Genomic DNA, 27,964 nt, shown 5'->3' with positions numbered 1-27,964 from the left:
TAAGAAAACACTGACCTTCACAATTTTCTGATGAAAAAAAATACTTCCTTTTCTAATTAAATTAAAAAAATTGTCCTTCACACTTTTGTACTAATGAACACAACTATATTTGTCTGACTTTAAAAACAAGAAAACCCTGTGCTTTACACTTTAACATATGTCCTACAGTGTACTCTACTTCATCATTACAAACAGGAGGTCTGGTGGTGGTGTGATCCCTCCTGAAAACAAGTTTGCGAGTTTGACAACCATTGATTTATCTGGCTTATGAGTCTTGATTTACTTGTTTGGCTTTCAAAATGCAGTTGTTTATCAGTACATGTAGATTACTTTAATTTCACTCTCTGTATGAAAATATGACTGTCCGTGAATAGTTTAATTCATTTTTCTTAAAGCACTGTAACAGAACAAACAAAAAACTGCATCCCGTATATCTACCCCTCTATTCCCGGTGACACACATTTGAATTGTTCTCTGTCATAGTTCCTGCTGTTTGCTTGAGATGTGTTTCTTCTTTGGGAAGCCAGGCTGGTTCTTGTGTTTTCCTGTAGCTGGCTGCAGGTGATACCCGCACACCGCCGAACTGGTCCATGAGGTCCAAGCCTCCCAGAAAGTTTAAAAAAATGATTCCGAGTTTGGTTGGCATGACACTGGAACAAAGAAGTAAACAGTTACATCAATGAACTGACTCACAGCATTGGCCATTGAGTACAATATTTATATCTTTAACTCTACGGTGTTTTAATTGACCATTGTTGCCTTTAATCCTCATTAAACATATGTGTGCATTAGAGGAATTAAACTGATTAGAGGAAAAAACTCAAAATGGAGCGAGGTAACCAGTGGAGTACAGCAGGGATCAATATTAGGTCCTCTGCTCTAGTAAGCAAAAGTTCAATTTGCAGACGACACAAAAATAGGAGTAGCAAACACCACTGCAGCAACAAAGGTCATTCAAAATGATCTAGAGTATTCAGACCTGCGTAGACACATGGCAAATGACATTTAATACAGAAAAGTGTTAGGTACTGCATGCAGGCAATAAAAATGTCCATTATAAATACCATAGGGGAGACACTGAACACTGAGAAATTGAAGAAGGAATCTAGAAAAAGATTTAAGAGTTCATGTTGACTCTGAAATATCTTCATCTAGACAATGTGGAGAAGCTATACAAAAGTCAAAAAAATGGTTGGATATATAGTAAAAAGTGTTGAATTTAAATAAAGGGAAGTAATGTTAAAACTTTACAATGCATTAGTAAGACCTCATCTTGAATATTGTGTTCAGTTCTGGACACCTCACTAAAAAAAGACTATTGCTGGTCTAGAAAGAGTGCAAAGAAGAGCAACCAGAATTCTTGGTTTAAAAGGCATGTCATACGAAGATAGGCTAAAATAATTTAATCTATTCAGTCTTGAACAAAGAAGCAATCTGATTCAAGCATTCAAAATTCTAAAAGGTATTGACAGTGTTGACCCAAGGGACTTTTTTGACCTGAAAAAAGAAACACAGACCAGGGGTCACAAATGAAGATTAGACAAAGGGGAATTCAAAATAGAAAATAGGAGGCACATTTTTGTGTACACAGAGAATTGTGGGAGTCTGGAACTAACTCCCTAGTAATGTTGTTGAAGCTGACATACTGGGATCCTTCAAAAAGCTACTTGATGAGATTCTGAGATCAATAAGCTACTAACAACCAAATGAGCAAGATGGGCTGAATGGCCTCCTCTTGTTTGTAAACTTTCCTATGTTCTTATGTTCTTATGTTTATTTACTAAATAGAGTTATTGTGCTAGCTACAATCACTTGCGTGAGTACGGTATCCTTAGTGGTAGTGGTTTTAACGCCTTCCTTTCCAAGAACAAGAAGTTCCAAAGCTTATGGATTCAGCAAAACCAACAGCAGCAAACTTGCTGGCACAGTAATCTATGTGAGAAAAACAACACAAGATGAATACAAAACAATGAATACTTTTGTTACATAGCTTTAATGATTGATCTGTTATTTTTGGAAGTACCTATTTCACTAGATAAATCCAGATCCTGTTTATGAAAAATCGAATATAAATAATACATTACATAATTAGTGATAACCCCAGTTAACCATCCATCAAACTATCACAAGATCTCCATGGAAGAGAAGGAGGGAACTAAAATAAGTAGACCCATATTGGGAGCCCTGTGTGGAATAGATTCAGGCAGGCTGGCTACCTGATTGAAAGGCACAATGCAAACACCATGGGACAAGACCTAACGCCACCCATGGCAAAATAAGGAGACCAACAAGAGCCTAATCCTGCTGAGTCCAAGAATGTAAAATGTGTCCGAGGGCCACCTCTGCCGAGTAAGCTGGAGCTGCATTTAAAATATAATTGTATTCTGTTACAAGAGGACTCTGAAAGATATTGGTAGAATACAGCTGACTTGCCTGCTAAACCATTTAGTTAGTAGAATACAGCTGACTTGCCTGCTAAACCATTCACTGCACACAGTCCTCCGTGGCAAGCAATACACACAAGGTGGCCATGATTACGGGCTATCATGGTAGGTAAAAAAGGCTTGTAGGTCTGAAAATGTAAAGAAAAAAGATTTAAACTTGTTTTCATTGTTGCCCACATAAGGCTTATACATTGATTGACATGATACAAGGTTATTTGCAGACATGCAGTATGCTGAAGTAAGTGAGGTGTACACAAACAGGCTTCAAGCACCTTTGAGTACAGCACAATGCAATGTTAATCCACTTACCCAAAAATGTGCTGCTGCATTAACCCTTAAGGTTCTGTCCACCAAATTGTCTGGGGCATCTGTAAAATTGTACTTTCCTGTTACCACTCCGGCATTGTTTACTAGTATGGACACATCACCTACTTCCCTCTTCACCTGCCAAACAAAATCACAAAAGAAACCCTTCTAGATAAAGATTACACATTAGATCTCAGAAGTGTTAATCTATTAAGTCTGTTAAGGGACATGTCTATGTTTCTGGGGCTGTTTCCTGTTAAGCTGTAATTGGATCTTAAAAAAACCTTCCATTTAAACATGATTGCATTTCGTTTAAAAATTGTTTACTACCATATGATGAGTGTTGAACAATATTTTGGAATTGAATGAGTTTTTATTGCATAATTATGTTTAGTAAATAAAGGTAAAAGAGAAATGTTATTAAGTACTACCATAGTCTAGGTTCAACCCTTGCCAGAACAACCGCAAGCTGCTAGAGACTGGAAGATGCTGGCAGATGTTGGTCAACGGCTTATTTTTCCACCTGAGATTGCCACCACTAACCTTCGACCAGACGTTGTCTTGTGGTCTGGATCAGCACACCTTGTTCATCTGGTAGAGTTAACAGTGCCATGGGAAGATGCTGTGGATGAGGTGTATGAGAGGAAGAAACTTTGATATACTCAACTAGCTGCTGAAGCGGAACAGCAAGGATGGAGAGTCTGAGTTTACCCAGTGGAGGTGGGTTGTTGAAGATTTGTGGCACATCCTACAACCCGGTTTCTCACAGGTGTCAGCTTCAGTGGCCAAGAGTTGCGTCGCACAGTGAAGAATTTATCTGAAGCAGCAGAAAGGAGCAGCTACTGGCTGTGGTTGAGATGGAAAGATTCTGGATGGAGATCTCAAGCACAATAGAAAGAAAGCAACGCTGATGTACGGGTAAGTAAGCTGGGCTGAGCTGAGTGGGGGATGGAGGGGGGTGATGCTGGGACGCCAGAATCACTGTTGAGCCCTCTTGAGGTGTCGTGGGCTAGTCATCGAAACACTGAGGGTGGAAGGTGACCACTTGAAGGCCCCAGAGATGTACCCTACTTAGCTTAATCCAGACGGTTGTCATGCTGATGCGCTGGGGAGACCGCACTGTGGTTGATCCCTGGAGCCAGCATCGCAGTCGTTCTGTGTGCTGATGCGCTGCGGAGGCAAAATAAGCTGATCCCTGGAGCCAGCATTACACTTCAGCCATTAACACCAGACAGAAGGATATCTACATCATCAGATGAAAAGCAACACAAATGGATGGAGATGGATCACATTAGTTTACTGTAAAGCTACGTCTTAGCTGATGCTTATCTTGGTGAGAGCCGAGTTCAAATCAGCATGAAGTTTAACATCTACTCTCATTTAATGGAAATCAGGTTCAAAATATACACTAAACAAAAATATAAACGCAACATACAACAATTTCAAAGATTTTACAGAGTTACAGTTCATATAAGGAAATCAGTCTATTGAAATAAATTCATTAAGCCCTAATCTATGGATTTCACATGACTGGGGATACATATATGCATCTGTTGGTCACAGATACCTTAAAAAAAAAGGTAGGGGCGTGGATCAGAAAACCAGTCAGTATCTGGTGTGACCACCATTTGCCTCATGCAGTGCGACACATCTCCTTCGCATAGAGTTGATCAGGCTGTTGATTGTGGCCTGTGCAATGTTGTCCCACTCCTCTTCAATGGCTGTGCGAAGTTGCTGGATATTGGCGAGAACTGGAACACGTTGTCGTACACATCGATCCAGATCATCCCAAACATGCTCAATGGGTGACATGTCTGGTGAGTATGCAGGCCATGGAAGAACAGGGACATTTTCAGCTTCCAGGAATTGTGTACAGATCCTTGCGACATGGGGCCGTGCATTATCAAACTAAAACATGAGGGGATGGTGGCGGAAGAATGGCATGACAATGGGCCTCAGGATCTCGTCACGGTATCTCTGCGCATTCAACTTGCCATCGATAAAATGCAACTGTGTTAGTTGTCCGTAGCTTGTGCTTGCCCATACCATAACCCCAACGCCACCATGGGGCACTCTGTTCACAAAGTTGACATCAGCAAATCGCTCGCCCACACGAGGCCATACATGCTGTCTGCCATCTGCCTGGCACAGTTGAAACCGGATTCATCCATGATCCCGCAGGTGAAGAAGCCAGATGTGGAGGTCCTGGGCTGGCGTGGTTACACGTGGTCTGCGGTTGTGAGGCCGGTTGGACGTACTGCCAAATTCTCTAAAACGACGTTGGAGGCGGCTTATGGTAGAGACATGAACATTCCATTCTCTGGCAACAGCTCTGGTGGACATTCCTGCAGTCAGCATGCCAATTGCACGCTCCCTCAAAACTTGAGACATCTGTGGCATTGTGTTGTATGACAAAACTACACATTTTAGAGTGGCTTTTATTGTCCCCAGTACAAGGTGCACCTGTGTAATGATCATGCTGTTTAATTAGCTTCTTGATATGCCACACCTGTCAGGTGGATGGATTATCTTGGCAAAGGAGAAATGCTCACTAACAGGGATGTAAACCAATTTGTGCACAAAATTTGAGAGAAGTAAGCTTTCTGTGCATATGAAAAATTTCTGGGATCTTTTATTTCAGCTCATGAAACATGGGACCAACACTTTACACGTTGCGTTTATATTTTTGTTCAGTGTATATGAATGACAATGGCACTGACTACAGTCAGGTAAAGTATTTTCAGGTTCTGTGATAGTTTCCCCTCACAGCTCTGGCAGATGAGAGTAAGTATGGGATACCAAACTAATTTAATTTGTGAACTGAGCCAGCACCAAACCCAGGCCTTCATAGACAATTCTTCTTAATATCAGCATAGTATAGTGTCAAAATGGTATACACTGTGTCCACTGCATTGGTGCTGACACCTGACTGTATTGTAACAGCAAATATGACCTCTGTTCCACTTAGCACAACCCTGCCTCTGCAATTCACACTCAAACGGCAGGCACATTTAGGGTATAGAGACAACCACACATACAGTACATACACAGACAAATACTTACACAAAGAGTGAAAACAGATACATGCTAAACAAATGCACAAAATAACATCGACTTCTGGGACATTTTTAAACAATTTTCACAAAGTAGGTCAAAAGAAGATGGTTTAGATATTAAAGCCACACCATTTAACTGTGAAAATGACTTCATATGTCACCTACAGCAATTTTCTTCAAAAGTTGTTTTCTTAGGATGTTTTTACTTACCATTTCTGCAACTTTGTAAACCTCGGTCCGTCTGCTGCAATCACACACATAGGCATAGACACTGAGATCCAAACTGCGTCTCAGCTCTTTTGTTGTTTTTCAACGGCTTCCAAGTTATTATCCCAAAGCACCAGGGTGGCCCCGAGTACACCAAACTTCTCTGCTATAAGCTTTCCAATACCCTGAGCAGCACCAGTAACCAGGACGATCTCCCCTTTGACATCCTTTCTGGGTGGATGGACCAACAGCCGCGCAAAGGCCTCAAAAACATAGAGGAAGGTCCCAAAGGTTAAATAAAAGAGCTCTTTCGCAACCTTCAGGCTGATCATGGCTCTCTCAACGTAGTAAATAAAAAGATTATGCATGATAGCTGATTCTGATTGCTAAAATTTAACTGAGGCGCCCTGGTCAAACTATCTCACTTCCTGCTTGCTTGTACAGGAACATCACCTTCCCAGCTGTTCAGTGAATGTGTTTTTCTTTTCTCAGTGCCTCAGTGTTAATTAAAGGCAATGCTGCTCCGTGTGTGAGTCTGATGTATTTCTGGATTGGAATCCTAGTCGTCACACATTGTTAAATTATATGACTCAGTGCCTGGAGGACATTCAGAAGCTGAATTTAAATAGCCTGTCTTCCAATGACCTGCAGTGAAATTCAAAAGCCTTTGCATGGCAAGCACGTGGTGGAGTGTTATGTATTGTTTAAATAGACAAACATGTAAAAGACAAGCAGCAGCGAGATAGTCCACCACCTATTCAAACAGACTCAAACAACATAGGCATTAGCCGACCCAATTGGAAATTGTTTTTTTTTTGCTGGTCCGTGTGGAGTATAAATATTGTATTTTACTGTAATGTATGTTCTGTATTGCAATTTCAGTTTGAATAGCATGAGCAATAGTTCATTTGCAACACTTCCCAGAGTGTACATTTCTGTTATTAAGAGTGATGCGAGAGTTGTATGGCCTTACTTAGATTCATCCAAGAAGCTATTTAACCAATTAAGTGTCACTTGTGACATGCTGCAGACCCTGAGTTCCACATAATATGGCCTCTTGGTAACCTTTATGTAATAACTGGTTGATTTTGTATCACTATGTAACACAATTTTTGTTCCTGGGTAGTAAGTGTTATTTCCTAATTGCTTATGCCTCAAAAGTATAGAAAATGGCTATTATTCCCCACAAACTTTGCTTTTGTGACCAGGACAGTGACATTTCAAAATATCACTATTTCCAATGGGAAAACGGGCAAATGTGTGTCTTTTCGTTCACATAAAGTCAGAAATGAACAACATATGAATCCAAATTAACATGTATTTATACTAAAGTAATACAAAAATGACTACAAAAGATTTAGAAGTGAGTAGTTTTTCGAGATTTACGATTATACTGTATTATACTGATTATACTGTATTTACAGTATAATCGTAAATCTCGAAAAACAAAGTTGTTTAAGAAGTGCTGCTTCAAGAAGAACATGATCTCTGTCTCCCTCTCCCTACTTCATCTTCACCTTCTTCATCTCAACTAGAGGCCCTGTGGATCAACACCAGCCTTTAGGCCTGCACTTCCGTAATTTTTATCAGGAGAAGGACTCAACGTCAGCAGTTGCTATTATTATTATTATTATTATTATTATTATTATTAGTAGTAGTAGTAGTAGTTGTAGTAGTATTTAGCAGACAATTTTATCCAAAGCAACTTATACAAATTAAACAAAATATGAAAATATTACTTTTTTTTGGTTTCTTATAGAAGGAAAAAAATAGAAAGAAAATAAGGCAGATGAAAAGACATAGCAGACATATTAAAAAAATCCATAACTAATTAACTAATAAAATATCAACACATAAGTAAGTTAAACTCTGAAGGGTTGCCACATGATTTCTCTTTTAAACTCATATCCACCAACGGAGACTTTTGGTGGAAGAAGACGCAGTGGTATAACTGGAGGTTGAGCACATGAATAGTAATACATCAGCTGTGTAGCTGCTTGTGCAGATAAGTATTGCTCTTTTGTACAATCAAAACCCTGTTTTTTTTTAAGTGGTGGGCAATTCATAAATGAGGTAAATAAATAAATAAATAATAAATAAATAAGATATTTTTGTGATGTCTGGCAAAGTGAGAAAGTATTATAGCAACCATTTATTACTGCTGAAGATGCAAACATAAAAACAGGAGGGAATGATCAGGTATAGGTTTTCCCAATTGAAACAAGGGACTTATTTTCCCTGTTAGTAATGCACCAAGTGGAATCAGATAACACTAGCAGCTTTGGATGATCCACATTTTCTATTACAGTAAAATAAAATAAAACTCAGTCTCTGCTATGTAAAAATAATAACACACTATACAAATGGAACACTTAGGCTTTTTTCTGACAAATATACACCCTGTGCTGGGTGGTGTACACATGGTTCTGTTCCAGTTAAATAGCACAAGCTCTTATTGTTTCATTAGATGTTTGTTCCTTTCCATTATGCAACCTTTGCTTGTGTGCCCCTTTAAATGGCAAAGTGAGAGATCATTGAAACTATCTCTGAACAGTGTGTGATTTTCTTGTGTTTAATGTAAGCTCTGAATCAACGCAGGATTAATGAACTCTTATAAGTAACACATAGCTGGTTTAGACCAGCAGTTTGCAATCACCAGCCTTGTCGTTTGACCTTGTGATGCGTGGGGGTAGCGCTTTGCTGTCTGTGAGATTTAGCAAAACTCATATCATATCAAGTTGTTCTTAAGTGTAACTTCTTGTTATCTGGGTTTCTGCTGACCTTGGTGAAGTGAGAAGAAACACAGATGCTAACTGTTAATAGGCTTTGTCTCACATCATGCATCACATTAGGGAAATTAGACCAAATCTGGTCAAGGGCATTAAGTAAGCAAGTTGTATATCTTACAAGGTGCAAACCATTGTAGAAGTGAGTAATAGAGAGCTGTATAAAAGCACACACCTGCAGAGACCTGTCATTGGCTTCAGGGTGGCTGCTGTGGTACACTTCCTGATGTGGCGACACTTGGCTGTTATTGAAAAGAGACATGAACACATTCGATAGAGAAGGGCCACAGGGTCACTTTGTTTGGGATGCTGGAGGATGCGGTGCTGAAGCTTTATCGTCTCACTCCGCAGGTCATCCTTGACCTCATAGCTGAATTGAAGGATGAGCTAGACCCCAGCGTCAATCTAGGGACCACTATCACTGCACATGTGAAAGCGCTGTGTTCTCTGCACTACTTAGCCTCTGGTTCCTTTCAGACCACAGTTTGCTAGGCAAATATCTGGATGTCATGATATAAAGGTCAGGACAATATATATAATTTCCTAAGGATACTAGTATAACTGATGTTGGCTGATGCTTGTCCAAACCAGTGGCCTCAGCGACAAAGTTCACGGTTCAAACAATGATTTTTATTTTCTTTCTAAACACTAAAATAAAATTCCGTTATGTACACTTACGGAACACATAAACCGTAATGAAATCCAATTGTACCTTAGGCTGAAGTAGCTGGTACTTGGTTTTCCGCCATGTTTGAGTTCAATGCTCATCGATCGGGAGGCTGCCTGATCTACACATTTGTGGATTTTTTGAGTTAGAAACTACTGTTAAAATTCAAGAGTGAGCAGAGAATAGATTTTAATTAAAAGACAATCGAGCGCGCACAGAATAGAACCACTCTCGTATTTTTACAGTAATCTCACTCCATACTTAGTCTGAAACCGGGTAAACAAAAAAAGGTAAGAACACATTGCACGGAACTGTGACATGCCTACTTAATAATAGCAACGAAAGTATGTTTAATTAGCTAGGGGATGTAGCTCAGTGGTAGAGCGCATGCTTTGCATGTATGAGGCCCCGGGTTCAATCCCCGGCATCTCCACTCCATTATTTTTTTAAATAAATAACTATATGTTGTATAAAGTTAAACAAATAATAAACATACTATTAAAATGAACAATATTCCTGAGTTTCTGGAGCAACTCAAAACGAAAACGATTTCTGAGGTATACATCATCACGCATCACCACAATTGCGACGTTTTTTCTGTGTGGTGTCGTCATCAGTCTCTGTGTATATGGTTACTAGGGAGAACCATGACGCTTCTCGAAATGTCTGCAACCGACAACGAAAACACAACAGCAAACTGTCGTTTTAAATAACTATCAGAAAATCGAAAAAACGCTGTTTTTTTTTGTAACAACTGTATTCAAATAAGTTGTTAATGTTTTTTGGGTTCGTTTTGCTATTGTCTGGTGAATGTTTAATGCGTAAGAATAGCAATGCAACTCAAGCATCTGAAGACTCTTCTAACTCCACAAGTAAGTTTGTATTTTTAGTATTTGTCAAGTCTCGCAATAAAGCTTTTGAGATATTATTAGTAAAACGAATTTCACGTTTACCATTTCTGTTCAGTTATATGAAACGCATCAAAGGTATTGACAAAGTAGTCGTAGCAACGCCTGTTATACATATGACGGTGTTTGTGTTGGTTTTGGTTGTTATTTCCACTATGTATTGTTATGTCATGTTCTTATTTATTTACAGGATGGAGCAGCCAAAGTTACTTGCATGGCCTGGTCTCCTAATAATGGGAAATTTGCAGTCTGCACTGTAGACAGAGTGGTCTTGCTTTATGATGAACAAGGAGAAAGGAGGGACAAGTTCTCTACCAAACCTGCAGATTCTAAGGTAGAGAGATGACCGTGTTTACTTTAAAACCCTACCGACGCGTTTGGTTAGCATAGTTGTGGTGGTGACCCAGCTTTATTTCCTTTTAAATATACAAACTTGCATTAGTTTTCAGATATCTAACTTTCCTGCGTGCAAATATTTCTAAGGGAAAGTAAATAGCAACTGGTATACCAATTAAAAAATACAAGCAATGTATTAATGATTTGGCTGTACATAAACATATTTCAAATTACAAGGTGTATATACATTCTGTTTTAACTTGTATGAATAGGATAAGGAAATGGTCAAAGGATTGATAAATAATGAGATCAGGCCTTCATGACTGTAAGTTAGGAGGCAACTGTGGTATACACTCAAATATAAACTGTAAAAACTGCAGTGATGCTTTTTATATAATATAATGAAGTAATTTTATTTCTGTATACAAATGTTGTAATTGGATATATTATATAAACAATGCTTATAATATTCTCCTTTTGTAGTATGGAAAGAAAAGCTATGGGGTGAAAACCATGGCATTTTCCCCTGACTCCACCAAAATTGCCATTGGACAAACTGACAATGTAATTTATGTTTACAAAATTGGAGAGGAATGGTAAGGATTTTTTATATTTCTTATAACATTTACTAGCATAAAATAAATGTTATAATTTAAGATGAAGGTCCATAGTTTTTCCAAATTAGGCTAACCTGTTTTTCCCTTTCACTTTTGCAGTTCCTCTATGCACATATAGAAAGTTATTTTTTAAGTTAGCCTTGTTATACAGTGCTACCATGGAAGTGAAACATTGTATTCCAGTTAATAAATTGAAATTTGTGTTAAGAACTGAAGAAAGATCTCCTGGTAAATCTTTTTATTTGCTCACTAGTTGAGCATATGCAAGTACTTTACGTACCGGTATATAGAAGCCACTGGGCCTAATGTTCGTCATGTTTTTTTGTTCAGTTTAAACTGTATAACTAATTTATTAAAACATTTTATTACAGGGGTGACAAGAAGGTTATCTGCAATAAATTTGTGCAGACGGTAAGTTAGTAAGACATTTTCAGTACATTGGGTGCAATTGTCTTTATTTTTTTGCTTTATTACTGTATAGGCTAGTTTTGTGTGATAGATTAATGCATTCTGTATTGTATTTTAGGACCCATATTTTTTGTTTTTATTAAAACCAAAAATAAGTTTACAATGATTTTTAAACACTCGGAATGAAATGTACTTCATCTAGAATTCCGATGTCCTGATAACATCATCATTTTTATACTTTTCTAGATTTTGGAGAGTTGTAGGCCAGGGGTAGGACAGTGCCATAAAATGACACCCAAGTCAGGTGGATATTTTTCAGGAAAAATAACAGTACAATCATAGCGTGCTATCTCTTTTTTTTCTGTAAACTTAGCCAATGCTTCAATTTTACAAGCCTCACATTTACTTAGCTTTTGAGACAAACTGGTAATAGAGAAAAAAAAGACATTTTAGTGAGCTTGTACACTGTGTCTAAAACATAAAAATAAGCACAATTTGTTATACAGCTGGCCAAAGAATTTATGTATTACTCTTTAGCTAGCGATTTAAATATAGTATGTAGTGTGTGTTTGTTTGTTTTATATAAATAACTTTTAATTAGAATATGGATAATTTGGTTAAATCCCATCCCTGCAAAAACATATGCAGAATGTGGCCAGGCTCTAATTGATTTATTGATTGTCATTTAGGCCTGGACACATGATATTAAAGAGGAGCTGACGGACTGCTCCTGGGTTTAGTTTCAAGAAAGACTAAGAGCAGCAAGTTATGTTCTGTGTCCCTGCATTTAGATAGCATTAACTTGATTTTTTTTTTTTTGTTTGATATTATTTAATTTGTTAAATAATAAAAGGTTGCAGAAATGCTTAACTGTAGTCTCCTGCCTCTGCGTCTGCTATTACTTCTGCTGCTAGCTTGCCTGACCGCAACGCTACCCTTCTACATTGACTAAAAGTACTACTTAGCAAAACAAACACCAACTGTGATGGTATATGTTATTAAATAAATAAGTTATCTTAGTTTTTGTCAATGTGTACTTTGTAAAAGCCGCTGTAAGGATAGCATCAACATTATTGCAATTTAATCCAAGGATCCAAATACATATGTTGTTTTTTCACCATGAAAATTATCCATATTAACTCTGTTTTGCAGAGTGCAGTGATCTGTCTGCTGTGGCCTGCAGAAAATGCTATTGTTTTTGGATTGGCTGAAGGAAAGGTATGTCATACTGTCCCAGTACTGGTCTGAATTTTCTACCTTCTATTGAGCTTTGTTTAAACTGTATTTTAGAACATGCCATATGAATGTAAATATAATTTATAACAAAAAGGGATATAAAGCAGTAATGCCAACAGAAAGTTTGATTTAAAATGGCTTTTTCTGACCTTACTAAATTAGTCATGCCCTAAGGTTATTGTTCAGTGGGAAATATGGCCTACTGTTGCACTGCAATATTTAGACTTCTTTTTGTTGACCTATCTAAATAAATAGTCAGGCATAATAGGTTAATCTACTTTTCCCCAATGTCTTTGTATAACGGAAAGTACAATACGCACATTATTTTAATCTTAGAATTTGTAAAATAACACTGTGTGTGTGTGTGTGTGTATGTTTATATATGTGTGTGTGTGTGTGTGTGTGTATATGTATATATATGTATATATATATATATATATATATATATATATATATATATATATATATATATATATGTGTGTGTGTATATATATATATATATATGATATACACATGTATATGTACATATACACCATATATGTGGGTGTGTGTGTATACACATATATATATACACACACCACATATATATATATATACACACACCTACATATAGATTATATATACACATATATATATATTGTGTGGTATAATATACATACGACTCTGTGAATATTATATAGACATATATCTATATATATATTATGTATATATATAATGTATATATATATATATATATATATATATAGATATATATATATATATATATATATATATATATATATATATATATATATATATATATGCGCAGTATACCCTGCACACACACACACACACACACACACACATACACACAAATATCCTCTCAAATTTATGTAAGATTTCTTAGAGCAGTTAACCTTAGCACTTGGTCATTAGGAGCCACCTAGTGGATATTATGATGAAACTTGCCATCCATTTTGTAAAAGGTAGGAGCAAAAATGAAACAGTAAAGAAAACATTGAACTATACTCATTTATCATTAAATGCGAGTAGTGCAATTTACCACCACAACAACAATATTCTGTTATGCACCATCTATGACTTTTTTGTTTTGTTTTCTGTAAATATTGCACATAACTTTTCCAGGTTCGTCTTGCTAATATTAAATCCAATAAGTCCTCCACGATATATGGAACAGAGTCCTATGTGGTTTCTCTGACATCAAAGTAAGTATCCTGGTCACACTTTATACAATATCAAAAGGAAAAAATGTTGTGCTCGCCCTGGCTCAGGCTGGTATTATGACAGTTTCTTCTTCTTCTTCTTTTTCTTATTGTGTATAGTGAACGATAATTTTCCTTTATACTTCGTATGTTTTACAGTCTTATACATGGTCGTGACATGAGAACCTTGTATAATAAGATTAGCTGGTGATTAGGTCAGTTTTCCAATGTTATTGCCAGCAGCACTTCAAGTTGTTAAATTTAAATATGCTATGTGATCACTATGTCAAAGACATGTCATAAGTATATTATTATTATTATTATTATTTAAATGTCTTCCTTTTAGTGTATCTGGAAAGGGAATCCTCTCTGGTCATGCCGATGGCACTGTTGTGCGCTATTTTTTTGATGATGAAGGATCTGGGGAATCTCAGGTATGTTAATTTCTCTTTTAAATGTACAACAGGAATGTCTGGGGTCTTAAATGAATCATAAATTTTAATTGAAAAAAAATAAAAATAAAACAGAGACTTTTTTAAAATTGGTCACTTCACTGAGTTATATATCCTACATTTAGACACTTTTAAATAGATCAACAGGAACTATAAAAAAATAAATAGGGTTTTGTTTTAGCACAAACTATTTGATCTGTTTATTAACTTACATTGTCAGGGATATATGTTATATTGTTTCCACCTAGATGTTCTATTTAGTGTCAGTCACTTAACAAATTTCTTTCTTTACTATCTGTATTGTAGGGTAAACTGTTCACTCACTCTTGCCCACCGTATTCATTGGCATGGGCTGCCAGCAGCATCATAGTTGCTGGGTGTGATAAGAAGATTGTGGTGCATGGGAAAGAGGGCCATGTGATCCAAACATTTGACTACAGCCGGGATGTTTCAGAAAAAGAGTTCACTGTGGCAGCCACGAGCCCAAGTGGCCAGTCTGTGGTCATTGGAAGTTATGACAGGTCAGGCAGTTGCAGTGACTTCTTTCTTTCCAAGTCTTGCTATAAGGCTCTTGGTTATAACGCACCTCGGATATAACGCTCCTACAGCATGCCCCCAATTCCCTATACTAGTGATTCATGGAGTATTTCTACAATAAATACAGTACCGCTGTTAAAAAACTATAGTGTTGATTACATGGTGATTTATGCATGGTTAATTCACGGAAAGTTACATATTTGTTTCACAATATGTGCATTATAGAGAGGGAGTTATTTTATTTTGTATTTTAGTCAGATGTGTGTTATGTGTCCCTCGCCACCCCCCACCCCCCCATTTAAATTAAAATACTTTGTTTAAAGTTTTATCATTATGTCTGCATGTAAGTTGAGGATGCATTGAGTTGTTTATTTCAGTTATAATGCTTACTGTAGCAGGTCCTTTTTTTTTTTTTTTCCAGACTAAGGGTTTTCAACTGGAGTCCCCGTAGAGGTGCCTGGGAGGAAGCAAAACCCAAGGAAATAGCCAATCTTTACACAATAACAGCATTATCTTGGAAGAAAGATGGATCAAGACTGTGTGCGGTCAGTATTCATTGCCAGATAATCTTCGGGGCAGATTTAATCTAAAATGCTATTGCAGTTGCAATATATCACCACATCGATAGTTAGCATGTTGTAGATTTGAAGATCACCCTTCCAAATCAGCAAATCATAGATCTGCTAAACGATGTACAATGAATGATACACCTGTTTGTTTTGGAAATATCTGTAAATGCCACCCATCAGTGGTGAAATGTACACAATGTGCCATTTACTAGGGGCCCCTACCAGATGAAGCTGCGATATGTTCAATTCTGTCTAGCGCAAAATGTGCTTATGTGGTGTTTTAATGTTGCTGTGTGTGCATAGTTGTTAATAGAAATATAAACTTTTTCATTTTTTATATGTACTACTTACCTACACTCATTTGACATCATAGCCAAAACATAAACATTCAATGAAAAAGAAACTAATTAAGAACATCAGCTAACTTCTGTTGGGCCTATGTACTAAGAGACGAAAAGCACAAATAGATGCGGGTGCGTATTTAATTTGAACTGCGAAAGTGCACAACGCAAAGTTAAGCATGTGCAACTAATGGAGCGATTAAATGCTCGCTTTAGTACATATCATTTTGCACAGGCGCTTCCTTTCTGCATATGTAATCAGGAGCATCTCAGAGGTCAATGAGATGCTAATGACCTATCTGCATATTCCCTGAAGCATCTTGCTGCAGAGGCGTAATGTTGTCCTTACGAATTTGCACCCTTTCTTTCATGTCACAATTTTGATATTTGTGCATGCACAACTTTTAGTACATCGGCCCCTATGTATTTATGTTTGGTTTTTTTGCTGATGATTTGCCAACTTTGATTTTCACGCAGGGTACATTGTGTGGAGGAGTGGAACAGTTTGATTGCTGCCTTCGCAGAAGCATTTATAAAAATAAATTTGAAATGACTTACGTGGGACTCAGTCAGGTAAGGTGTTTTTAAACAGACTTGTTTAGTTTGCAGCTTGTTAAAACTGTATTATTATTATTATTATTATTATTATTATTATTACTATTATTATTATTATTATTATTTTCCTACTTGCACATATTTCAGTTGAACAACAAGGTTTGAATCTTTTTTTATCTGCATGATTTTGAGCTTCATAATGTCCACTGATAATGTATAATGGTAAAATCGTAGAAGCTTATGTTGCAGTTGTTTACATTTTTATATATTCTGTGTGTGGGAAAAGTGTTGGTACATTTTTAGTTTCTGCCCACCAGGTGATTGTGAAGAATCTCTCAACTGGAACCCGTGTGGTTTTGAAGTCACACTATGGTTATCAGATTGATGAAGTTAAGATTATGGGAAAGGATAGATACCTAGTGGCCCATACCTCGGACACATTGCTTCTGGGAGATCTGGGGACTAACAAACTGAGTGAGGTAATGTTCATACATTTGAAAAAAAGAGAGATGCTTTATCTTTCATTAATCAGTTTGGGTTGTAATAAAAGGACTGCTCAAAAGTTAAAAACTGAGTGTCTGGACTTGCAACTTTTAATATTATGAGAATAGTAGAACTTTACAAGCAGATAACTTCTTATTTTAGGTTTAATAAATAAACTTGTACTTCTCTTTGACAGGTGGCATGGCAGGGGTCTGGAGGAAATGAGAAGTTTTTCTTTGAAAACGAAAATGTAAGAGAATCAGAACCTTTCAAATGTGAAACCTTGCAAACATCTATTAATGTTTTCAACAGTATCGTCTATACTTTCTTAATGAAACAGACTTATCTTTTGAATAACCATTGCTCCTTTTCCAATTAATTTTTTTGTTCCATATTTATTAAATTGGATATATAAGTGTATTGCATTATATTTGTTAGGTGTGCATGGTCTTCAATGCTGGGGAGTTGACAATGATAGAATATGGGAACAATGAAATCCTAGGATCTGTTCGAACGGAATTCATGAACCCACATCTCATCAGGTTTGCAATTTATTTTCATATTAAAACATAAAATGCCAAATCCTGTGCCTTAGCATATGGACCCTCATTCTATACTGTCATCTGGTCCTTCTAGCATGATTCTTATGTTTGGTGTTTTTGGGTGTTCATTTTCGGAAGAGAACCTCTTTCTGGATAAAAGGAAAATGTAATGTTTTTATTTATTTATTTATTTAGTATAATAAGTGGGCAAAGACACGCATTGGGCTAAACTTATGCAGTGTTCCAGCAGATAGCACTGTTAGGCTTTATTTCCTTGTGTAGGGACTGTGATTTGTAAGATTTAAAGGGTCAGCTGTACTCTGTTTATGAATCAAAGTGCAAACTAGTAAGAAACAAATTGGATGGAGATAAATGCCTCTCTTATTATTGATTATCCCCGGCACAGTAAGAGATCATTTTAGATATGATCACAAAAACACATTTTATAATAATACATATCTTGGACCACCTTATCATTAACACTAATCGTGGACTACTTTTTCATATTGTTAACGTGGTCTATAAAGCCAGCTGTGTGTGGTATTGTTTCGTCAATGTTCAGATTTGTGTTTTCTAATTAAAAGACTAACTAGGACTTAATGAGGTTGGAATTTACATGTTCCTATTTAAAGGATTTAGGGCAACTGATTTATTTATATCTCTGTTTTTAACCTTTTTTTTCTTTTTGCAGTGTTCGGCTGAATGAGAGAAAACAGAGAGGAGTGGAAGACAACAAAAAGCTGGCTTATCTTATTGATATCAAGACTATTGCAATTGGTAAGTTCATTGGTGTGAGGTACAAGAAAATAAATCAAGTAATTTTGTTTAGAAAAAAAATACAGCTTTTATAACTGGCATGAATTGCAAAAGGTAATAATTTGACCTGTTCAAAATGTAGAAGCTGACAAGAGAATGGAAAAGCAATTTATTTGTTTCAGTTGAAACATCTAATTCTAACTTTGCAGTAGAGAGCATAAATTGACATTTATTTTACTTGGATAATCCTGGCACAACAAACACCTCAAAAGTGATAAATGTATGTTTATGGTGACTTTGTGTCACAGTAATATAACTTTGAAAATCTGCTAAATAACTGCTTGTGCTGCAAATATCTTTGAATTGCAAAATTACCTTTTGACAGAAATGTTGAGAACAAACAGAATTGAGCACCATCAGCTAAACCTTGTCCAGTTAGTGGCTAATTAACTGAAATTCACTCTGTATCTATCCTCCTGCTTGTTTTTATAGTTAGCTGTGGTGTTGAGAAAAAAAACGTTCTTGCTGATTTATGCAGATCTGATATGTTCTGGTTTTGAAGAAGCACATGTAGCAAACGTGTATTTTATTTCAAATTATATCTGTTTGCATGCCTACTTTCAGGTGGTCTGTTACAGTACATGTGGACTAACTAGGTCATTTCAAGTCGGCAGTGTGATTGGATCAAAGCACTGACTGCAAAGCATGTTAGTCAATATGGGAACCAGGTGGCTGGTTCATGACAGGAAAGAAAGGGTGTTGAAGGGGTTGAGAGAATTAACTGTGCTTAAAACATTTCTGTGATATCACCCTTTGGTTAATTATAAAAATGGCTGGGCAGCTTTGTAGGGGAGTGAGAGGCACATATTTTGTGACGAACTAATCCACAATTTATGCTACAATCCACAGAAAACTGTTAATTAATCAACAAAACCACATTCATAACAATTCAGCAGAAAAGTGCCTACCATTTTATTATACAACAATCATTTAAACAATTACTTAATTATAGCCTTACAGATTTCAAGCATAACACTTGGAAAAAGGCTTGCGTTTTCAGTTTAGCATGTCATATTGTTAAAGATCAGAAATACAGTTATACATTAACATAATTACACATTAACATTAAAAGTTTTAATAATTATAAATTAACTTCCACATAAACATTATTTCATATTTCTTATGGACAGGGTCAGGAACAGCACCCACTTCATCTTTGCTTAGTAAATTTCCATCAATAGGACATTAGAAACTTGTAAACTCACCTTTTCCATTTCTTTCGTGTAACCGTTGTTCAAACAAGTTTACAGCTGCTTACATTTTGTACTTTTGTAACTTTACTTTTCGTTACTGGTTCACATTCCTTTATTTCTTGCATTTTTATTTTTCTAATGCCACATTTATGTTCTACATCTAAAATACAGTCCTCACTACTATTTTCACTTACAACAGACACTTTTGTCTGTGTAAGTGGGATTTCAAACTCAGACTTGGAGGAGCTCATGACAGCATTTTCCATTTTGAAGTGTAACAATAGAACAAAAAACAAAGCAGTGTTTACTTCCTTTTGTTGTACAAATAACACCGTGTAACAATTATTTATTTATTTTTTTGTTCCTGGTTAGTAAGTGTTATTTTATACTGTATTCAGTATAATCGTAAATCTCGAAAAACTACTCACTTCTAAATCTTTTGTAGTCATTTTTGTATTACTTTAGTATAAATACATGTTAATTTGGATTCATATGTTGTTTTTTTCTGACTTTATGTGAACGAAAAGACACACATTTGCCCGTTTTCCCATTGAAAATAGTGATATTTTTAAATATCACTGTCCTGGTCACAAAAGCAAAGTTTGTGGGGAATAATAGCCATTTTCTATACTTTTGAGGCATAAGCAATTAGGAAATAACACTTACTACCCAGGAACAAAATTTGTGTTACATAGTGAATTAGTCTTTAAATTTATAATCATTGCAATTTATTTTTTTCGGTACAGGGAGAGATAAAATTTGATAACCTGTCATTTGCATGTAAAAGTTCAATTTTACTACAGTTGAGTTTATGTTCTTTGGTTTTCACCTCTATTTAGTGTGACATTTATTCCAACTGTTTGTTAATCTGTCCTACTCAATTTCAATTGTTTGATTTTGTTTCTCATTAAGTCAATCTTACTGGAGGCTTTAACTTGGGAATCATCAGCCATGACACTAAAATTGACTGGCTGGAGCTAAATGAAACTGGACATAAGCTACTCTTTAGGGACAAGAAGCTTCGGGTAAGATGGTTCATTTTTAAGTAGGCGTGCAATAGTCATCTAATTTACTTTTCTGCCCAGCACATTTTCTTTTGCCTTTTATTGTGACCGACCTCACTTTGTGCTTTTCTCCAGTTACATCTGTATGATATTGTTAGCAGCACCAAGACAACTGTGTTGAACTACTGCTCCTATGTTCAATGGGTTCCTGGCAGTGATGTGGTCGTTGCACAGAACAGAGGTAATCTCTGTGTCTGGTATAATATCGATAGCCCTGAGAGAGTGACCATGTTCCCACTCAAGGTGAGACTTACAGTTTACTTACAAGTGTTTGTTTGGTTCTGCATGTTTTTAGGGTCTTCCTTACAGTAATGCAGTGGCGTATGGGGACACTGGTAAACTTTCCCTCAGCAACAATTAATTAAAAAAAAAAATGGAGACTCCAATTTGTACTGTAAAGTCTGAAAACAATTCACTGAAAGTCATAGTTTGTGTCAAATTGAAGCACCAATGTTTCGATTTATTTACAGGGTGATATAGCAGACTTAGAGAGAAGCAATGGTAAAACAGAGGTGATTGTAACTGAAGGGGTAAACACCATCTCCTACACTCTGGATGAGGGGCTCATAGAGTTTGGGACAGCCATTGATGATGGAGATTATCATAGGTACTGCAGTTTTTTTTTTTTAAATCATGTTTTAACATTGTTAACATGACAGTTGTTTAATGATTTCTGCAGAAGATGATCAAAATTACAAGGTATTATAATGTTATAGTGACATGTTAGAAAAATGTTTGCCCTGGACTAAAACATTTGTGCATTGGCATTTGGATTATCGTCCCTTTAGTACTTATAACATTGTGTAAATAAATAGTGCCATTCTTGGTCATTTTGTAGATTATCAGTGACAGTTCCACAATTCTCATTTAGCCTGCTATATCTGTAATTTAAATCCTGTATTCTTTTTTTTAGGGCTACTGCTTTCCTGGAGACCCTGGAGATGTCTTCTGAGACTGAGGCCATGTGGAAAACACTGAGCAAACTCTCACTGGAAGCTAAACAGCTGCACATTGCAGAGAGGTTTGTGAAAATTTCAATATTCAGATTCATAGCTATAGTAAAATGGATTTGCTTAAGTAGATGAACCGATAGTCTCCTGACCAACAATTTGCAGGTTTGAATTCTTCCTTAAAATATTTATGAAATGAGTGTATCTTATCCAAAACTTTAATTGTAAGATTTAGTAATCCTAATAAACTATGTGAAACAAACATTTAATCAAAATGCAAATGTCAATGTCTTGAAAGATGTGTGGCAGTTGTTGTTCTGGTAGTATTGACTGCCATTAAATGTGAATTGTCAATGAAGAGCAGGTTTATGAGTATTGACATTTTTGGTGTTGTCAAATTCTTCCAACATGGTACTATTTCCCACCCATGCACAGGGATTAGTTTTGATTTAGAAATAAGCATGTACTCTATGTATCTAATTGTGATGAAACTTGGTAATGGAATTCTTTAGCACAATAAACTGAGTAGCAGATTATCAAATTGTGATATAACTTGATAAAAACATTCTTCACTACAATTTTATTTTACCATAAATTGTTGAATCTTATTAGATCAGGTCATGGGCTATTTTTTCACAATATCTATAGCTCTAATTTTGTAATTACAAATATAGTAAAATATAGTAAAACCTGTAAAAACTCTCTACATAGGATTGATGTTATTTCAATTTTTTTTGTAGGTGCTTTGCAGCTCTGGGAGATGTCGCTAAAGCCAGATTTCTGAATGAGACCAACAAAATTGCTGATCAAATAGCAAAACAATATGTACGTACCCACATTTTAACTTATTTTTCTGTTTTGGTGGATTGTTTTTATGTTTGTAAGGTGCTGATGTTTTTTATATTTTGTTGCTGTTCTTCAATGCTTCAGCCCCCTGCGTTTCAGTGACAAGTGCCAAATTCCAGCAGGGGAACTGACCTTGTAATGAGTATGCTTTTTTGGTGTTTTTGGGATCTTGGTGGTTACTGACTTGGAGGTCAGTGGGTTTCTGTCCACTGGAGAAGAGAGGCTGGAGTACCAAGGGCACTCTCAAGAGTCTGCTACACCATTATGTTTGTACCTTATCCATTTCAAATGGTAGACAAACAACTTTGAGAACACAAGATATTTGACATCCCGTCTGCATTAAAAATCTTTCCATTTTCTCAGGGTGGTGACGGAACAGATTATTATCAGGTGAAAGCTCGCCTTGCAATGTTGGAGAAAAACTATAAACTGGCAGAAATGTTTTATCTGGAGCAGGTAAATATTGCCATGTAATTAAGAGCTGCAAGGTAAACACATGATTTTCTAGTAACATGTCAATTAAAATAATTTCTTTCCTGATTAGAAATTCAGTCATAAAATGCTATGAAATGTTAGAGATCTCGCACCAGTATGCCTTGCTTTTGAATCTTAGTGTTGTGAATCAATATTATTATTGTTATTGCAGAATGCTATTGATGAAGTTATGGAGATGTATCAAGAGCTTCACATGTGGGATGACTGCATTGCTGTCGCTGAAGCCAAGGTACTTTCTTATTGGTTTTATAAAGATACTTGAATTGAGCCATCTGATTCAGGCTGGCGATCCTTTGTTTCTCCACCATACTGATTTATATACATATTACCGACAAATGAACACTTACGTACCCTTAAAAGAGGTGGCCAGCTTCAGTAAGAGGATATACTTCCTTTCAGGCCCTAAGGACAAAAACAACAATATCCAGATCCAAGTGTATCTGCCATCCAGTACAACAGTATGTGATTTGTGTACTGTCTACTAACTACTCTTCAGTAAATCGTATATATATCCCGTAAAGAGAGTAGTGTCCTTTTTAAGTACATCAAACTAGCAAAGTCATTCTAAGTCTTACCTAATATGTCTTGCCATGACTTCATTTCTTCATGTTGGGTTTTGGGGAAATTGTAGTTTTACTGATTTGTAAATCTTTAATTGTGGTTCTCCTTAGTACTCAAGGTCATATAGTGTTCTAATTAAATATAGTAATTATTAACATAAACAGCGTAGTTGGATAATTGGGGCTATAAGTCAACTGTTCTGTACCATTCCTTGGTGTTCTTCAGGGACATCCTGAACTAGACAACTTAAGAAGAAGTTACTACCAGTGGCTCATGGAAACCAAACAGGAAGAGAAGGCAGGAGAGGTGAAGGAAAACGAGGGAGACTACACAGGGGCCATTAATCTGTATCTGAAGGCGGGTCTCCCAGCCAAGGCTGCCCGCCTGGCAATGAACCGGGATGAGCTCATGGCTAACAGCGATATTGTCAATCGGATTGCTGCTGCATTAATTAAAGGGGACTTCTACGAAAGGGTAGGCACTAAGCAATTGGATTTTTTTTTTCAGTACCAAACTTTTTTTTTTATTAAAAGATATACAATAGAGTTTAGATTATATTTAATTACATAGTATCACCACATTTGAAATGTTTCAACCAGAATAAAATAGGAATCAATGAAAACAAGATCGAAACATAAATATTTAGACATAACCATAAAGTCTGAAATGTTAGATAATTGAGAGAAAAAGAAAAAAAAAAACTCTTTACCTTTGCTTTTAGAAATGGGTGGAGGGTAGAAGCCCCACAAATAAATATGTTTCAGGAATTTTTGATAATTCCTTTTTACTTTACAAATAAATCTCACCCTTTGGGAGATGAAACGTGTAGATTGGACGGTGTACGTATAAGTTGCTGTCACTGCTTTTGTTTATTTATTTTTTAGTAAATCACATTGGAAAATAAAGCAGCTAGATAGGACAGTTTATATGTAAATATTGAAAGATTTTGCTCTGCCATGCTTTAATATGACTGCAATTTTTAAAATAATTTTGACATTACTGTAACACTGAGTTGTATATGTACAGTATAGTAGAGGGTACTAAAAAGTGAATGCCTGTATTAACAACATGCAGTACAGCATTATTATCTTTAAGTGCTGTATGTTTAATTTGTTGTGGGCCTACATGTACAGAAATAAATAATACATTAAAATAAATGACAATGTTCTATAACTTTAGTGTCTTATTTATTTGTTTTCTTTTATTAATGAAAGCTACACATGCTTATTTTGCTAGTTTTTTAGTGAACTTCTGATATCAAACCAGCAAACTGCCACCATGTCGCCGCATTCTCTTTGAAGCAATATCAGAGGGGGTTGACTATTAACAGTTTAACATTTTTAGTTTAGTTTAAGATTACATTTTTTCTTCAAACAAACTTGTTTCAGGTAATCCATATGAATATTACTAAATACATTTAGGGATGTTGTACAGCAGATTCGCTGTGATCTTTGTTACTTGCCTTGAAATAAAACCTGGAAGAACATCCAATATTGGTGAAGTGATGTTGAAAATACTTGTGTAACTCTGTAGGCTGGAGACCTGTTTGAAAGGATTAGGAATCACCAACGGGCTCTGGAGTGTTACCGCAAAGGATTTGCCTTCAGTAAAGGTAAGTGGTAATGTGACTCGAGTGAAGCAAAGGTGTGGTATTAGTAAATTAATAATTGGTTGATTATGACAAACAAAGGTGCTTGACCACATACTTACTGGAGTTCCATGTAAACCCCTTTCACACTGGCATGCTCTACCCGGGTCAGGACTTAGTGTCACACTAGTTTTGATAAAGCAGGGTTGACATGGGTGACAGGCAAGTACACAATGTGCCTGTCAATGCCCAGGAAGCAGCTTGTTACAGACGCTACCATCCAAGCTTCTCTGGATTGAACTGTTGGCCCAAATTTGTTGATAAGCGCAAATGTTTCTTCATCCCTGCTGCAATCTGGCTCATGGTATGTCTCAATTAACAAAAATATGGTTAAACAGAATGAATAGAAATGTTCCTTATGGAAGAGAAACCTTCACGCAGACGTGACTGATTGGTATTTCGTTGGCTTAAGCTGCATCCACACTGGAAAGAGCGATGCGAGCGAAGTCGCAAAATGTCAGTCCACACCAGATGCTATTTTGAAATGATCCAAAAGACTGGAAATAATTACATGACCCCGCCCGTGCATTTCTATTGGACATACTAGAAATCGGCTGACCCATTACAAAACAGGTCTTGTTTCGATAAAAGGCTACCACCCTGACCTTTGGCAACTCCGTTGTAAAATAAAGGTTGGACTTGTAAAGTCTATGGATCAGAGTTATTGAACATCCCTATGTATCCAGCAGTTGTTTTGTTATCATTATTATTAGTAGTAATTGTACAGTTGTAGCCGTAGTATTATTTTTTATTTTTATCCACATACCTTTATTTTGATACAAACAACGTCTTTGTCTGATTTGGGAAACAGTAACACTTCAAAGTGCACATGGTGCATTTTTGGGGTGCATTTGCACCCCTTTTTGTCCTCCTTGGGAGCTCAATTACTGATGCTGAAAGAGGGTTATTTAATGTAGTTTTAGTATTATATTTTGACCAGTGATTACAGTGAATAGATAGCCATTGAGGCAATTAAGAAAGGTGCCCACAGCAATTGTCGCTGCTAATTTTGAGCCCTCCATTTGTTTTTTCAACTTTTATTATTCAATTCTAATGTGTTCACCATTGAGGGTCAGTTATTTCCCTAGCCTACTTCATTGTAACTCTGTCTGCCTTTTGTGACAGCAAACCTGGATAAATAGATTGCTTAGGTGCTGGTAATAAAAAAGCAATTAAAAAATTGCAAGTGTGACTTGGCATGAATCAAAACTACGTACAAATGTTAGTAGAACAGTAAAATGATATAGTATAGTCAAATCGAATATGTTGGAGGATTACATTACTTCCATTTTAAGCAGCTACATATCTTAAACAGGTAACTATTCATGCAGCTATAACAGTGTTATTGTTTTATTTTTAAGCTGTGGAATTGGCTCGTGCTGCTTTCCCTGCTGATGTTGTGAAATTGGAAGAGACCTGGGGAGATTACCTGGTCCAGCAGAAGCAAATGGATGCAGCTATTAACCACTACATAGAAGCTGGGTGAGTTTCTCTGCTTTTAGCAATTCATTCAACAACAAAGTGATACAATTATAATTTTTAAACAAAAACATTAGCAAAACAGGTATTGTTTGGTATACAACTACTGCCAATTTCTTCCTTAAGTAACTTCAGTTGCTGTTCATTAAAATGTGCAGCGCAATCTTCCCCGAGAGTTTTCTCGAGATAGTGTAGGTTTTCATTGCCTTTTTTCAAAGTCTAACGTTTTTGGCATGCTATTTTAAGTACCGTTTTGGCAATTTGGGTTTACATGTAGTTTTTGGATGAAAATTCGCTTTAACCACGCAAACCTTGTTTATATAACATGCATCACGCTGTGTCACCTGTATATACAAATATATTCTACTGTAACTGTTTTATGCCACCAAGATATTTTTCCTCCTGAATTACTTCCATTTTATTCTAGTTGCTCATCAAAAGCAATTGAGTCTGCAATAGGAGCCCGCCAGTGGAAGAAGGCTGTTCATATTCTGGGACTACAGGATGATAAATCATCAGGGAAGTACTATTACAAGATAGCTCAGCACTATGCCTCCATCCAGGAGTATGAGGTAAGGGGACATTTGACAATTGTTTTTTTTCTCAAATATTCTATAACACTTCTATAACACGATGTTTATACCATATATATATAATCTGTTGCTGATTTTATTGAACTGAAACCATCTATACTATTATTGGCAAACCCTGAGCCCTGTTTTTGTCAATGAGGATTAAAGTAATGTTAATGGTATAAAACTAGCAAGAAGCTTCCTGGGACAGTTATTGTTCAGGTAAGAGATACTGTTACTCCTTTCTGACAAGTTACAGTTATTCAAAATAGGTTCCCAAAAAAGGGGCCAGAGTTCTCTCGTAACCACACAGTAACATGCTTCATTCAGAGGAGCTGAGGTTGCTACATGTATTTATATTTGTGCAACACATACCATGTGGCTGTTATGCAAACTTATGGTCTCTACCAATCTGTAGAGGGGGTGTCCCAATATTTGTTTAAGGGTGCAGTATATTCTGAAGTTTAAATGTAATCTATTTTTCCTTAGTGCCCTCTTAATTCTGATATACATCTATTCGAGTAGAGTGATTTACTGATTCTTCTTATTAAATCATTTATCCAAACAATCAATGATATGATACAGAGTAGAACTAAAAACTTACTACTTGGTTATAAGACTGGGCAAATTGTTTTAAGTCTTTGTCAATATCTTACAAAACAAAGGATGCAGTGAAAGACTTTTTGTT

General features: G+C 36.3%; 1 protein-coding gene, 1 non-coding gene and 1 pseudogene across 2 annotated transcripts in view; 2 read left to right on the top strand and 1 right to left on the bottom strand.

The window, feature by feature from the left end:
- Window positions 1-442: 442 nt before the first annotated feature.
- Window positions 443-6,539, bottom strand: LOC121315366 (annotated as a pseudogene).
- A 3,288-nt stretch (window positions 6,540-9,827) lies between these two features.
- Window positions 9,828-9,899, top strand: trnaa-ugc. The gene has a single exon. It is a non-coding gene; the product is annotated as a tRNA-Ala (tRNA).
- A 206-nt stretch (window positions 9,900-10,105) lies between these two features.
- ift172 (intraflagellar transport 172) overlaps window positions 10,106-27,964 on the top strand; it is a 41,100-nt gene continuing 23,241 nt past the window's right edge. Inside the window, exons 1-25 of the mRNA XM_041249736.1 lie at window positions 10,106-10,338; window positions 10,565-10,708; window positions 11,194-11,306; window positions 11,699-11,738; window positions 12,888-12,953; window positions 14,097-14,176; window positions 14,520-14,607; window positions 14,932-15,146; window positions 15,584-15,707; window positions 16,550-16,645; window positions 16,945-17,106; window positions 17,307-17,360; window positions 17,549-17,652; window positions 18,344-18,429; window positions 20,574-20,686; window positions 20,801-20,968; window positions 21,196-21,332; window positions 21,639-21,746; window positions 22,416-22,500; window positions 22,885-22,977; window positions 23,168-23,245; window positions 23,803-24,051; window positions 25,111-25,189; window positions 26,587-26,707; window positions 27,132-27,276. Coding sequence (XP_041105670.1) covers window positions 10,300-10,338; window positions 10,565-10,708; window positions 11,194-11,306; window positions 11,699-11,738; window positions 12,888-12,953; window positions 14,097-14,176; window positions 14,520-14,607; window positions 14,932-15,146; window positions 15,584-15,707; window positions 16,550-16,645; window positions 16,945-17,106; window positions 17,307-17,360; window positions 17,549-17,652; window positions 18,344-18,429; window positions 20,574-20,686; window positions 20,801-20,968; window positions 21,196-21,332; window positions 21,639-21,746; window positions 22,416-22,500; window positions 22,885-22,977; window positions 23,168-23,245; window positions 23,803-24,051; window positions 25,111-25,189; window positions 26,587-26,707; window positions 27,132-27,276 — 2,787 coding nt within the window. The 5' untranslated portion in view covers window positions 10,106-10,299. The remainder of the gene's footprint in view (window positions 10,339-10,564; window positions 10,709-11,193; window positions 11,307-11,698; window positions 11,739-12,887; window positions 12,954-14,096; window positions 14,177-14,519; window positions 14,608-14,931; window positions 15,147-15,583; window positions 15,708-16,549; window positions 16,646-16,944; window positions 17,107-17,306; window positions 17,361-17,548; window positions 17,653-18,343; window positions 18,430-20,573; window positions 20,687-20,800; window positions 20,969-21,195; window positions 21,333-21,638; window positions 21,747-22,415; window positions 22,501-22,884; window positions 22,978-23,167; window positions 23,246-23,802; window positions 24,052-25,110; window positions 25,190-26,586; window positions 26,708-27,131; window positions 27,277-27,964) is intronic.

This window comes from Polyodon spathula, chromosome 5, assembly GCF_017654505.1.
Source record: "Polyodon spathula isolate WHYD16114869_AA chromosome 5, ASM1765450v1, whole genome shotgun sequence".
NCBI lineage: Eukaryota > Metazoa > Chordata > Actinopteri > Acipenseriformes > Polyodontidae > Polyodon > Polyodon spathula.
This window is presented reverse-complemented; position numbering and strand designations above follow the sequence as displayed.